The 13,234-nt window shown below is 46.3% G+C and overlaps 1 protein-coding gene across 1 annotated transcript in view; it reads right to left on the bottom strand.

Moving 5' to 3' along the window:
- Positions 1 to 3,288: 3,288 nt before the first annotated feature.
- The window catches only part of C1H3orf52 (chromosome 1 C3orf52 homolog), a 28,155-nt gene continuing 18,209 nt past the window's right edge, over positions 3,289 to 13,234 (bottom strand). Inside the window, exons 4-6 of the mRNA XM_021692522.1 lie at positions 12,276 to 12,346; positions 8,667 to 8,848; positions 3,289 to 4,748 (exon numbers count right to left, since the gene is read on the bottom strand). Of these exons, the coding sequence (XP_021548197.1) occupies positions 4,744 to 4,748; positions 8,667 to 8,848; positions 12,276 to 12,346 (258 nt within the window). The 3' untranslated portion in view covers positions 3,289 to 4,743. The remainder of the gene's footprint in view (positions 4,749 to 8,666; positions 8,849 to 12,275; positions 12,347 to 13,234) is intronic.

The following is a 13,234-nucleotide window of genomic DNA, read 5'->3' as shown; positions in this document are numbered from 1 at the left end:
ATTGAAACACAGCCATGCTTATTCGTTTATACTGTATACAAGTTCATACTGTCTATGGCTTCTCAGCCACAGAAGAGCTGAGTAGTTGTGACACACACTGACGGTCCTGCAAAGCCAAAAATATTTATTTTTTTGCCCTCTTCAGAAAAAAATTTGTAGACCCCAGGCCTAAACGATGATACTTGGGAGATAAACTTAACAGAAATGTGTTTGGGTATTGTAACTCATAAGAGCTGGTACCAATAACCTGGCATGAAAATATTAAACCACAAATGATATGAGTGAGACCAAGAACAATTAGCAAATTAGACTATTTCTATATTCACAGCTGTGTTCTCAACTTCCTGTTTTTTTTTAACCGCCGTAATTTTAGGGGTGTTAAAATGGTAAAGGTTTGTTGACAAAGTAGTACATAAAATTATGTGTTTAATTACTATTTTGTCCCCCAAAGTAACTAAAGTTTAATAACTGTTACTTAAAATGCACTAAATGCCAGGGAGGAGAAATTCAGTGACATGAGGTTGGACATGTCAACACACATTTGCTGAGACTTCAGGCAGTCAGTGGTCTTCAGCTAAGAGCCAATCACATCTGGGTATCTTGTCCTCTGCTAACTTCCCATTTTCAGCCATGGAACCCTATGGAACCCTAACCTTGACCCTTGGCTGGGATTCACTTAGGGAAAGAGTGTGGACACTAGAGTCAGATAATGATTCGGATCCTGGCTCTATCCCTTCCTCCCTCTGTGACCTTGAGCATGTAACTTGAAGGTTCAGCTTTATCACCCATAAGGAGGAGGGCTGCATCTGATGTATGTAATTCATTTACCGCAGATCTTGAACAAATGATATTAAAGAGCAAAGAGGACAAAAACCTTCATGACGTATGGAGAAAAACATGTGTGGATGTGCTTGATGATCAGGGTCATCCAGTAATCTTCCACTGGGTTAGAAATGGAATCGCTGGTTTTATACTGGAATTTGTCATTTGGACATTGGACCATTGCTAAAGTTGACTGGTTTAAATATCTTCAGTACAATATAAGTTATATTAGTTTGAGTCTTCTCCTGTGAAAGTATTACTTGTCCCAAATAGTATATGCCTCTTACCAGCAATATATTAAGTATAAACACTTCGCCAATGAGATTTGTTCTTATAACGAAATTCAGAGGGATGATGGAAGGGAATGATTTTTGAGCAGGAGAGCCCTTCGGGAGTGCTTCGTCTGTATATAATGCTAATCCTCTCTTCCAGAGATTTCAGGATTTTGATGAAAGCCATGTAACTCTCTTCACGGAAAATACACATTCACACACACACACACAATATTTTATACAACTTCACGTCGTCGGGGATGTCACCCGTCAATGAAAGAATTTCTGTATTCTTGATAAGAAACGGAGGCTGAGGATTTAAACTGCTCCCTCAGATCACAGATATCATCAGGGAACTCCCCTCCCCCACGCTCTCCTTACACCTGTACTCGGCCAGTTCACGGAGGCAGGCTTTGTGGTTTCCGTTTTACGTTCATAGTAGCATCTATAAATAATCCTTTAGCCTGTGAATAAATTCTTATTCAGAACAGAAGAGAGGTACAAGAAAAGGGCAAAGCTTGGTCAGGACAATCTACCGTTGATAACAAATAAATTCAAATGCTGACATTTTTAGGACAACCTTGGGTGACAGGTGCTTCGAATATTCTCAGGAATGGAATGGAAACGCATAGGTAGAACAGGACAGATGAGTCCCTGGGATACCACAGGAGCCTTCAGACAAAAGGAGATTCCGTTTACATGTATCTGACTCTGTCCTTTTTCCAGCCTCTTGTGTTCAGAAGGCATCTTGAAAGTCACTGGATCTGAGCATACCTCAGTTTTGCCACCTGTTGAATGGGTCAGTGTAAGTTCTTCCCACTTTCCTACAGAGGGTGCTTTTGCAAGGCCCTCAGGGGAGCCCTGGGTGGTCATTATCATCCCAGAGCGTCTTCTACAGTCTGATGGTGACACCTCTTAACTCATCCCTTCCCCTCTCACCACCTGTGAGAGCACACTCTTTGTGGATTCAATCAAGCCTGAACTGAACATGACCTTAGAGAGCCTGCCAAAGTCAGAGGCCACTGACGGTCTGAGGTCGCCTAGTGGGCTGGACATTGCTCCCCAAGACTGCGGAACTCCGGGCTCATCCATTCACCTCTCCAGACCTCGCTTTCCTAAGTATAAGATGAGGGGACTGCCTGTGGACACCACCGCCAGCAATGCAGGGACAATGTGAAGGAGTGGATTGTAAGGCAGGGAAGCCATAATGGGGAGCAGGGGAGGGAAGACTTACAGAGATTTCTCTCAGGTTTCTCAGCACTGATGAGACTCTGAACGGGGCAGGGATCCATGCAGAGCCCAGAGCTAAAAGAGAAAAGGGGCAGCTGGATGGCTCAGTCGGTTAAGCATCCGACTCTTACTATCAGCTCAGGTCTTGATCTCAGGGTTATGAGATCGAGCCCCACGTTGGGCTCCACGCTGGGCATGGAGCCTACTTAAAAATAAAAATAAATGAATGAATGAGAACATGAACCTCAACCTAATCAGACACAAACATGTGTAAAGGAAAGCAAATCTGTTTATTCCAATCCCACCCCTGCTTCAGGTTCAGCTGTGTTGTCCTTCTTAGGCAAGGCCTTCTCCAATTAAACGACACTGACCGCTCTCTTCTCTGACTACCCACAACCCGAAGTCTGTCTCTATGTTCACACCAGGCTGTTTTGCTGTTTCCTATCTGGTCTGTGCAGAGCCTCATTGCCTAACGAGACCAGCAGCTTCTTTTCTTATCATTGTCCTCCTCTTCGCTGATATCTCCTGGAGTCTTCTGCAAAACACCTCAAAATACTTAATTCACAAAGTTCAGTTCTTCCCACAGCACTGGAGCCAAGTCAAACCTATGGAAAGTCTTCTGTATGACTTGGTAGTTGCGTCTTAGTGCTTTCCAAAAGAGAAGGGAAAAGCCCACTGTCCTGGCCCTTCCTTCCAGCCCCGGCCCTTCAGACACCTGGGCCTGCCGGGAGAGCGCCTTGGAAGGAAGTGGAGGGGAGGCGGGCCCCTCCCTGCTCTCCCTGCAACAGAGAAGGACCTAGCTCACTCCAGCCCCTCCAGCTCAGTCTTATTCAGGAGGGGAAACTGCCCTCTGGGAAATGAAAAATCAGTTCCAGCACCATTCACTGCAAGAAAATGCCAGCCCCATCATGCCCCGGAGACACAACACCTGTGAAACAAACCTGACTGTGACCACGACTGCGCCAAGAATAATTTATTGTGAATAGTTTTAAATCCTTCCCCATGAAAGTTATTCATTACGTTCTCAAAAGTACACACACGCTACGGTTTACATTTGACATGTAAAAAATAAAGAGGAAGAAGGGAAACGCACCTATTTGGCTAGTTTGAGGAACTGGCCTCAAAATGAGACAGCAGGTTACAATAAACGTACCCTCCAGTTAAATAAGAAAACAAGTTCACATTATCCAGAGTCCTGGATCACAGGAAGACCAGGACAAATCTAGCCCGAGACTCACAGCTGGACACCTCCCCGTGCACGGCAGCCCCTCACACTGACGTCCACCCGCGGCCCATTAACTGAGATCCCAGGGCTAAGAATCTCTCGTGATAGGACCACAACACTCTCTCTTGGAACATTTCCAGCAAAACAATTTTCCAAACGAAACAAATCCTCCGCTTCCTCATGCTAGGCAATTCTATGTCTGTAGATGATCAATACAGTCGCTGACATTCCCCCCGGCCTGCTAACAAATTGGCATCAAGCCTCCAACAGGTTATTTCAAACAGAGAGTGGTTCTTCCTGTTTCAAATCCTCTTCAATGAGATACGCAATCAGTGTGTGAAGACACTGAGTTTTAGAGGAAGCTTAGCCACATGGGACAATAAAAAGCCATGGACCAGCGTGCACAGGGTAAGCAGACTTAACGATCCTCTGATGGAAGTCTGAGAAACTGTTAAGTGCAAAAACCATCCCAAACAGCAGTTGTGTTCAAAACTCAAAACACACAGGGACCCACGTTTCCAAAAGCGGTGTTCAGGAGTCACCGGCGCAATGAGGAGATGTGAAATAAGAAACACACATCTTATTCTGTAGCTACGCATGACCCAGTAATACTGGATGACGTGCCTGAGGCTGGCGTAGGCAGCTACAGGTCATGGAATTAGCCACAGAACTTTGCTGCTTTGGTCTGGTAAAGTGCCTTCCTCACAGTCTTGCTAAGAGGTACATCAAATACCACGACGGGAGTGGGAGGAGGACTTCAGCGAGTGATTGGCTCAGTTGTCCCTCACCTCATGCCTGCCCACTCTTTCCACCAGCACAGGTTGACGGGATCCTGCCTGAAATATCACCTTTGCACTAAAGAGTGCACGTGTGGGTGGAGGCAACTCGAGCTCCAAGAATAGCAGTGACCCCGCACTGCAAGGCCCACCCACCTACCCCATCACCCCAGCTCCAACAGGCTTCCTGCCTTTGCCAAGAGTAGACCCCACAGGGCTAGTTCACAGGGGCTGTTCTGCTGGACACAGAGCCCAGACTTCATAAATGCTGAATCAGGAGAAGCCTCCTCCCCACCCCCAAGTCACTGCCAGGCCTTCCATGGTAATTCGCAGGATCTTCTCTGGAAAACAAAGTGAATTCTCTCATGCCCAAACTCAGTGGAGCTCTGCCTTCAGATACACACCGACATCCTCCCCTTCATTCTGAAAAGAGAATACAGGCAAATGGAAGTCACTAATTTTTTAAAATCATGATTATTTTAAAGATTTATGCTTTCATTTTATTTCATTGGGTTTGAATATAAACTCTTCTGTAAAATTGAAATGCTTGTAAATTCCTAACAGAGGAAGTTTTCTTTTCAGTCAACACACACACCCACCCACCACCCCCCACACCCACACCTCAAATAACACAATGCTCATTTGCTTTGGCATAATTCATGATAAATAACATTTTGATGAGGCCTGTTGGGTGCTGAGGACATTTAAATATTCAGTCCTTCTTCATAATCTCACTACTGACCTCTAAATTTTCAGTTTGTTAAAACGTCTACAGTAGCTTGTGAGAAGGTCTGCTGTGGACCTGGCGTGACCGAGGAGGAGATGTCTGTGCAAGGACCTGGGGACACCACACAGACAGCCCACGTGCTACCACAGGGTCCTCACGATTGACATTATGGGCTGGATAATTCTCTGTCGCAGAGAGCTGTCCTGTGCATTGTATGATGTGCAGAAGCATCCCTGCCCTCCACCCACGAGACGCTAGTATCTCACGTACACACCCAGTCTTGACAACTAGAAATGTCTCCAGACATCACCAAATACCCCCGGGGGTGTGGTGGGGCCGCAGAATCGCGCCCACATGAGAATTAGTGCTCCTTGGCTAAACGTTCCTGGAGTTTCTGGAAAATTTATAAAACAACTCAAATGATTTTCCTTGATACCAAGCAGTCCTTTCAAGGACGGAACTCACACATCGGCCCCTCTGCCAGCAACCAGCTCATCGGTTTACCACAAAAATGTGCAAACAAGATTCACCGTTCTCACTGCCTACAGGTTTTTCCTCTTTTCTCTCACATAAATCTGGTCTTTGTCTTTGTTTCACATTTAGTCTACTAGCTGACTCCATCCCCTATGAGAAAACAGTACAAAATAACGAACTCAGGTCAAGATGACTCAGGTCAGACTGCCATTTTACATTTGTAAAACAGATTTCCCCTCTCATCCCCGGGGCCCCCAAACATCCAAAAGGTGAAGTAGCCCAAAAACCGGGGAAGGGGGTAGGTGAGAGCTATTACAACAATTCCCTGACCCTCGAGGGCACCATGCCACGTGAAATCAGTCAGACAGAGGAAGACAAATGTTGCGTGAGCTCACATGTGGACTCTAGAAAAAACAAACTCATAGAAAAAGAGAATGGACTGGTTGTGGGGCAGGGGGTGGGGGGCTTGGGTGAAGGTGGTCAAAAGGCACAAACTTCCAGTTATAAAATATGTAAGTTCCGTGGATGTGACGTACAACACAAGGGCTGGAGTTACCATTGCTGTATGGTACATTTGAAAGTTGCTAAGAGAGGCAATCCTGAAAGTTCTCATTATATGGAGAAAAGAATTTTTAAGTCATTGCTCTTTTATTATCAACAACAGCCAAACTATGGAGAGAGTCCAAATGTCCATCAATGGATGAAGGGGTAAAGAAGATGTGGTGTATGTATATATAGAGAGAGAGACACACACACTATGGAATATTCAGCCATAAAAAAGAATGAAATCTTGCCATTTGCAATGACATGGATGGAGCTAGAGTGCATCATGCCGAGTGAAATAAGTCAGTCAGAGAAAGACAAATACCATATGATCTTACTCATATGTGGAATTTAAGAAAAAAAACAGATGAACATATGGGAAGGAGGGAAAAAAGGAGAGAGGGAAGCAAACCATAAGAGACTCTTAATGATAGAGAACAGAGGGTTGATGGGGGGGGATGGGCTAATGGGTGATGGGTCTTCAGGAGGGCACTTGTGATAAGCACTGGGTGTTGTATGTAAGTGATGAATCATTGAATTCTACTCCTGAAACCAATATTGACTGGTTAACTAACTAAAATTCAAATTAAAAAAAAAAGAATCATTGTTCTTTGAGAACTGGAACATTATCTCTGTAGGAAACCAGCTGCCCGGCTCACCACGAATGGCCCAGATGATCACAGGGGGTCACGGGGGGAGGGGAGGTTTAACCTTCAGGCTCACAGTGTACATGAACATGGAAAACTGGCCTAAGAACACACAGGGTCTCACTGGGCCCCTCCCAAGGGCCTCTACCTATCCTGCCTATCCCTGCCTGAGCTTGTCCCCTCCCTCAGCCTGCCTGCCTTTTTTCTAGGTCTCTCTTCTTCCTTCCTCACTTCCCAAATGGTCACTGTGTCCTCTTCCATTTGACTGATACTCATATTCCTGAAAATATCAAACGGCACAGATACTGCACCTGCATGCTCTAGAAAGTGGACATGGAAACACCCTCTCCCCCATAGCACAAATGTCTCAGAGGAACAGTACAACCTCCTGCTTAGCTCCCCGCTGCATCCGTGGGGCCCGATGCAGAGGCTGGCCCTGGGCAAGTGTCTCCAAGGCCATCTGCTCAAGGTCTGCTCAAGGCCTTTTCAAGCTCTGCCCAGGCTCACAGGCCACTTGCCCTTTGCCCTACTCTGTATGGCCTTCCCAACCCAATCATCTTGTCAACTTTTTTTCACCATCCTCCTCTACCTTCCTCGCCAACATTTGGAAAAAGCTGGTAACCACCATAGTACAGAGGGGGCTCAGAAAATCACGACCAGTCACAACACACAGCGGCCACCACACACAGCTCAGGCAGGTGCACCTCCCTCTCTCACCTCTTTACACAGGAGGGGTTCGCAGGGCTTGCTTTCTTTCTTTTCTTCTTTTTCTCTCCTTCCTTCCTTCCTCCCTCCCTCCCTCTTTCCTTTTTTTTCTTTCTTTCTCAAATTCCTGTAGAGGGGGGTATAGCCTCTTCACTCTCCACATGTATGCCCTCTGTCTGGCCCACAGACGCAATTTATTCAGATGCTCTGTGAGGAAACTATTCATTCCCAGCGACCTAAGATCTGACCTTCTGAATGTCATCCTTTCTATTTGTTTGGGAAAAAGAAAGCTTTCAGAACTGCTTTATGTAACTCTTTGCCTTCTTAGACAAGGATTAAGCCTACTTTCACCTCCCATCATCAAGAAATAAGCGTCATTATAATAAGCGCCCCTTCTCACACTATGTAGCGACAGGGGTGCTTTATAATCTCTCTGTTCTATCTTCTAATGCGAGGCTGGCTGGCACTGTGCCTGCTGTTAACCCATCTCCTGATTGGCCTTTTTCATTCATTCAACTACTATTTACTGCTACTAGTGTGCAGAAAGTATTTCTGATGGATCATGGGTGATGGACTATCAGAGATGGCCGGCCTCGGGGCTACCAAGCGCCCATGCCTCGCCCAGAGAGGAATCAGAGTGGGGCATGGGACCAGAGGCCCGGCCAAAGTTCTCGTGCAGATGCAAGGGAGGCACCTCTCCAAGGCCTGTCACCAGGTTTTGTGCGAAGTCTTCAAAGTTCTCAGATTCTGACAAGCGGGGTGTCCTTCAGGCTCATTAAATAACATGCCAAATTTCTCATCGCGCTCTTGGTTTCAAAAAGTAGATAAGTGAGTTTACTATACTCACAGACTACTTTGCCTTGTTCTGCCCCTCTATTAATGTAACAGACTCAGTGACCTTCAAGCGAAAAAGACATAGGTTCCCCATGTTGGGATCATTATTCATTTCAAATTCGGTACTTTTGCTTCTCTTGTGAAACCGCGGCCTTTCCACGGAGCTTACTAATAATATTGCAAAGTGGGGTACAGGGCTTCAAATGTGGGTGAGCGACAACAAGGAAACATTCAGCTGTCCTCATCTTAACCATTTAATTGTTTTATCCCAAATACTCCGTCTGCTCGGGGAAGGCAGGGACCATGTAACCTCCACGGAGCGCGAACATCACCAGCGCAGAGATCAGACCCCAGGCAGCTGCCCTCAGCCTGGCTCACCACACCTCTGCCTTCCTGACTTCCTCCACTTACCGTAGAGCAAGAGGGACGCTGGACCCAGTCCCAAGGTCTCACAGCCAGGCACTCCCCGATCATGCAGATTCTGTAGCAACACGCCGCGCACCAACTCCTTACTCATCCTGTACTTCATAAAGCCCTCACCTTCTGAAGGAACCCCAAATTGCAGGTGGTAGGCTATCGTGGCATTTTCGTCGCTGAAAGACACACCAAACAGAGACAGCAACACGTGTCAACAGAATCCCACTGCAACTCAGGAAATTGGCTTTAGCGGGACCACATTTATAGTTCCTCACATTCTTCCAGGACAAAATATCAAAGGGCACACTGTTCTAGAAGAACCCTCTTCCATAGTTTCCTCACAAAAAGTTGAGGTGACCCTAACCTCTTCCTGGCACCTAAAGCCCAACCTCTAGGAGATCACTGGAAGAGGCCACTGAAGGGAGAGTCACAACCCAGCTATTGTCAAGGAAGACCCAAGGCTGGCCCACCGTAGGCCCCAATGCCAGCCTTTTATCCCCTGAGGCAGGGAAGCCGCGTTCTCCTCTTGTATTCCCTGCTCCACGTTCCCACACTCCATCCACCCTCTCCCTGCCCCGACAAGCTATTGGGTTCAACCAGGTCATTCCTTGACCTATAAATTATTGAAGGTAGGACACAGAGCTCCCTGCTCGTTGCAGAACTCCTGAACTCCCACACATAGCCCCATGTAGCAGCACCAATCAGAACCCCCCCCCCCCCCGGTTTGTCTCTAGACCGAGAAACCTGTTCCATCCCGTTTCCACCTCCCGAGGCTCCCAGCTTTGCAACTCACAGTAAAGACACCTAAGGAAAAGGAGTTTTCATCTTCCCAGCACATATTTTTCCATTTCCAAAATGAAAATAATCCTAGGGCTATCCTCAGTTCATTAGTAGCTTATACTGCTCGTTAAATGCTAGCTCAGCATTTAGGTGTTTCAAAGCTATCCTGTCACTTTGGTTCAAGAAGGCCCAGATCAAGAGCCAGTAATAAAATAATTAAGAGATGGCCACATGTGAGACCCCGCCCTGCAGCGATTTTTTACAGACTGGACACACTTCCCGGAGCCAGACTCAGACCGCTGTCCCTGCTAAGGACAGGAAACGAGCTCCCTCTTGTGGCCAGAGGTCACGTAGGCCAGGATTCTTGCATTAATGTGGCCCTTTATGAACTCTGCGACAGCCAAGCCCTGTGCCAAACCCTGTCATGCAAATGAGCAATATACCATCAAGACTCTGGAGGAACTCTCTCGGGTTATGGATGCTGCTACAGAAAATGGCTAGAAAATGCACGTTCACACTCTTAGCCTGCCACCCAAGTTTGCAGGTGTCCTTCTTTGGCCCCTGTGCTCCACCTTCCAATTATGGCTATCCATGGTCAACATCTAGACGCGCAGCCACCCTGCACTCCCGCAGGTGGGCAAGGGCTCAGGCTGGCTTTGCCAATGCCCAGAAGCTGACTTCTGGAAGTGAGAGGGTTGCCCTGCCTAACTCAGTCCCACTAGTCCAACCTAATCCCACCGTGTCCAGTCACCCACCGGGGGAGTTTACCTTACAGGTAGATTTTGAGGGGGAAAGGAGGGATTTCCAGGAAAACAGAGAGCCTGCGGGCTTTGCCTCCGCTGCCCACCATTAGAGTGGGCCCGGAAGGTGATGAACCAACGGGCATTTTTGCAGGTTCCTGCAGGGGCATGGCCGGGGCAGGACCGAGGTCAATATCCCCTGGAGACACAAACCCAGCTGTCAGGGGTCTGGCTGTCTCCTGCCCACTAGCGGCAGCATATTCTGGGGGGCAATGGCTTTTGCTTCTCAACTCAACATTGTTAAAACTCTTGCCTGCACCTCTTTCTTTTCTTTTCTTTCTTTCTTTCTTTCTTTCTTTCTTTCTTTCTTTCTTTCTTTCTCTCTTTCTCTCTCTCTCTGTCTTTCTTAAGATTTTATTTATTTATTTGACAGAGAGAGACATAGCGAGAGAAGGAACACAAGCAGGGGGAGTGAGGGAGGGAGAAGCAGGCCTCCCGCTGAGCAGGGAGCCTGATGCGGGGCTCGATCCCAGAACCCTGGGATCATGACCTGAGGCGAAGGCAGACGCTTAACCGACTGAGCCACCCAGGCGCCCCTCAAATAACTTTTAAAAACAAATTCTCTAACATTAAGTCTTCAGATTTCTAGCCATGTTTGACTCAACTTTCTGATGTTTTTTTCCCCAAGGTCGACCCCAAACCATTATGCAATCCCACCTCCTCTAGACCCATAATCTGGGGCTGGATTCTTGGAAAAACCCTTCCAGTTGAATGCCTTTCCTTTCTCAGCTCTGTCTTGAAATTGCAAGTTGGGGGCAAGTACATGGAGGAAAATGTGTTGGGCTTTTTTCTATTGGCATTTTAATACCAGTAATTTGGGATTAAAATGAGCAATGTCAGAGAGGTCACCATAAGGTAACATGCACAGTGGGGGGTCCATAAAGAAGGAGGAAGAGTGTCGTTGCCAAGGCAACCCACCACTGGAGGCAGTTTCAGACTTCAGGTCCCTTTTGGTCCCATCCCGCTGTACTACCACCTGCTTTACATGCTTCCCCTCTCAGGTATACGAAGATTATGGTCTGGGAAATGTATAGCTGGAGAGGGGGGATTTCAATACAATACTATCTGTGATGGTCACGGTCCAGAGGTATCTTAGGAATAGTGGATAATACAGCTTTGTCACCTAAATCTTATTCTAGCAATAAAAAAGACAATCACATGTACACCTCTTATCTAAGTTCTGTAAACGGAGACAAAAATATTTAAGATTAAGATATGTAAAAAGAAAAACTGTGTGTGTATGTATAGGCTATACGTGTTTAGTACATAAAGTATATGTGGTAAATACACATATAGAAGAAATCACACCAAACAGTGGATGGCAGTCCATTCAGTAGAAGGGAGGAAATGTACTATGTGTATGGAATCGACTGGAACATGCAACATCCAAGGGTAGTAGGCTGGGGTGGAAGGGAGAAGGTAGACTTTTCCTGTATTACATGTCTTTATATTTTTAATATTATACAAGGAGTATGAACTCCTATATTAATTATGTTCCTCAAAAGCAAAAGCTAGTATATGGATTATATCATTTACAGCACATCACTATCTGAGATCTGTTTTTTTCTTTTTAAGTAGCCTCCATGTCCAGCGTGGAGCCCAATGTGGGACTTGAATTCATGACCCTGAGATCAAGATAATCGAGACGTGAGCTGAGATGAAGAGTCCAACGCCTAACTGACAGAGCCACCCAGCCACCCTCTGAGATCTATTTCTAGTCCTATCCCTGGCTTATTTTGAGCATCTGCTGTTAAACAGGAATGGTTTACCCGGGACTGGTTTTTCCTCTCTTCTGTGTGACCTTGTTGAGGCATATAATTAATCTGGGCTTCACTCTGCTCCTTTGTAAAATCAGGGAGTTGAGCTAGTGGGTGTCCAAAGACCCTTCCAAGCCAACAGTCTATGATTCTATCTATCATCAGTTCCCTTTGTCCTTTGAGACTCAAAAGTTCCTTCTAGATAAATGGTGATGGGTGTCGCTTCCCAGAGAAAGAGACCAACATGGAACATTCCACATTCTTACCTGAAGTCCGTCATTTCCACTGAAGTAAAATAACGACTCAGCGATGGGGATGAAGTGTACACATCTGTGAGCTAAAACAAATAGGAACAAGTTAAACAACCACGCACATTACAGATGGATCATATTGCGTATCACCTGACAAAGCAAAACTACTGGTAGACAGAGATTCCATGCTAGCTCGGAATTCACTTATCCAGAGGCTCTGGATCGAGAAATAGGAAGGTGTGGGGCCTACCTACCCCAACCAAAACTCAACACTCATTTAAAAGAACCTCATTTCTAAGGAGCAGGTGACCAGGCTGGGATTTTCAACATCTCTCACATGTCGTGCAGACACCTGCAGCCTTCGTGAAGAGCATGGTCAGCAGCCAGAGCCCCCACGGACCCCGAGGACCCGTGGGAAGGAGACAACACTGAAGTGGCTGGGAAGGCGGCAGAAGAGGCCACTCAGGACCTGGAACGTCACCAGACAAGGGCTTGTTCTGTCCTTTCTGCAGAGCTTCATTGTAAGGAGACACAGCCATGGAAGCCCCAGGTGTGGCACTTCCCCCTGGATGAAAGGACCGAGTGGGGCTGGTCTGTAATTGCAGAGTTCTTATTTCATGCATCAAAGACTGCAATCACACACCAAAAATGACACCTGTGTGCTCACTACCCAGGTTTCACAGCTACACATTTTACCATAGTTAGTTCAGCCCTTCACTCGAAAAAACAAAACAAAGCTAAATCTACTCCTACACATTATTTTTCCTCCCTCCTGCCCCCAGCACTAACCATTGTCCTGAAGTTGGCATGTATCCTTTTCATGCAGGTTTTTATACATGTAATACTTCTTTGTACAATCATAACAACTCATAATTACTTTGTTTTTATTCAAATAAAAGGTGGCATATTCTGCACAGTCTTCTGTGACTTGTTTTTTTTCATCCAAAATTGCATTTGATATTTACCCCATAATG

The sequence above is a fragment of the Neomonachus schauinslandi genome, chromosome 1, assembly GCF_002201575.2.
Source record: "Neomonachus schauinslandi chromosome 1, ASM220157v2, whole genome shotgun sequence".
Classification (NCBI taxonomy): domain Eukaryota; kingdom Metazoa; phylum Chordata; class Mammalia; order Carnivora; family Phocidae; genus Neomonachus; species Neomonachus schauinslandi.
This window is presented reverse-complemented; position numbering and strand designations above follow the sequence as displayed.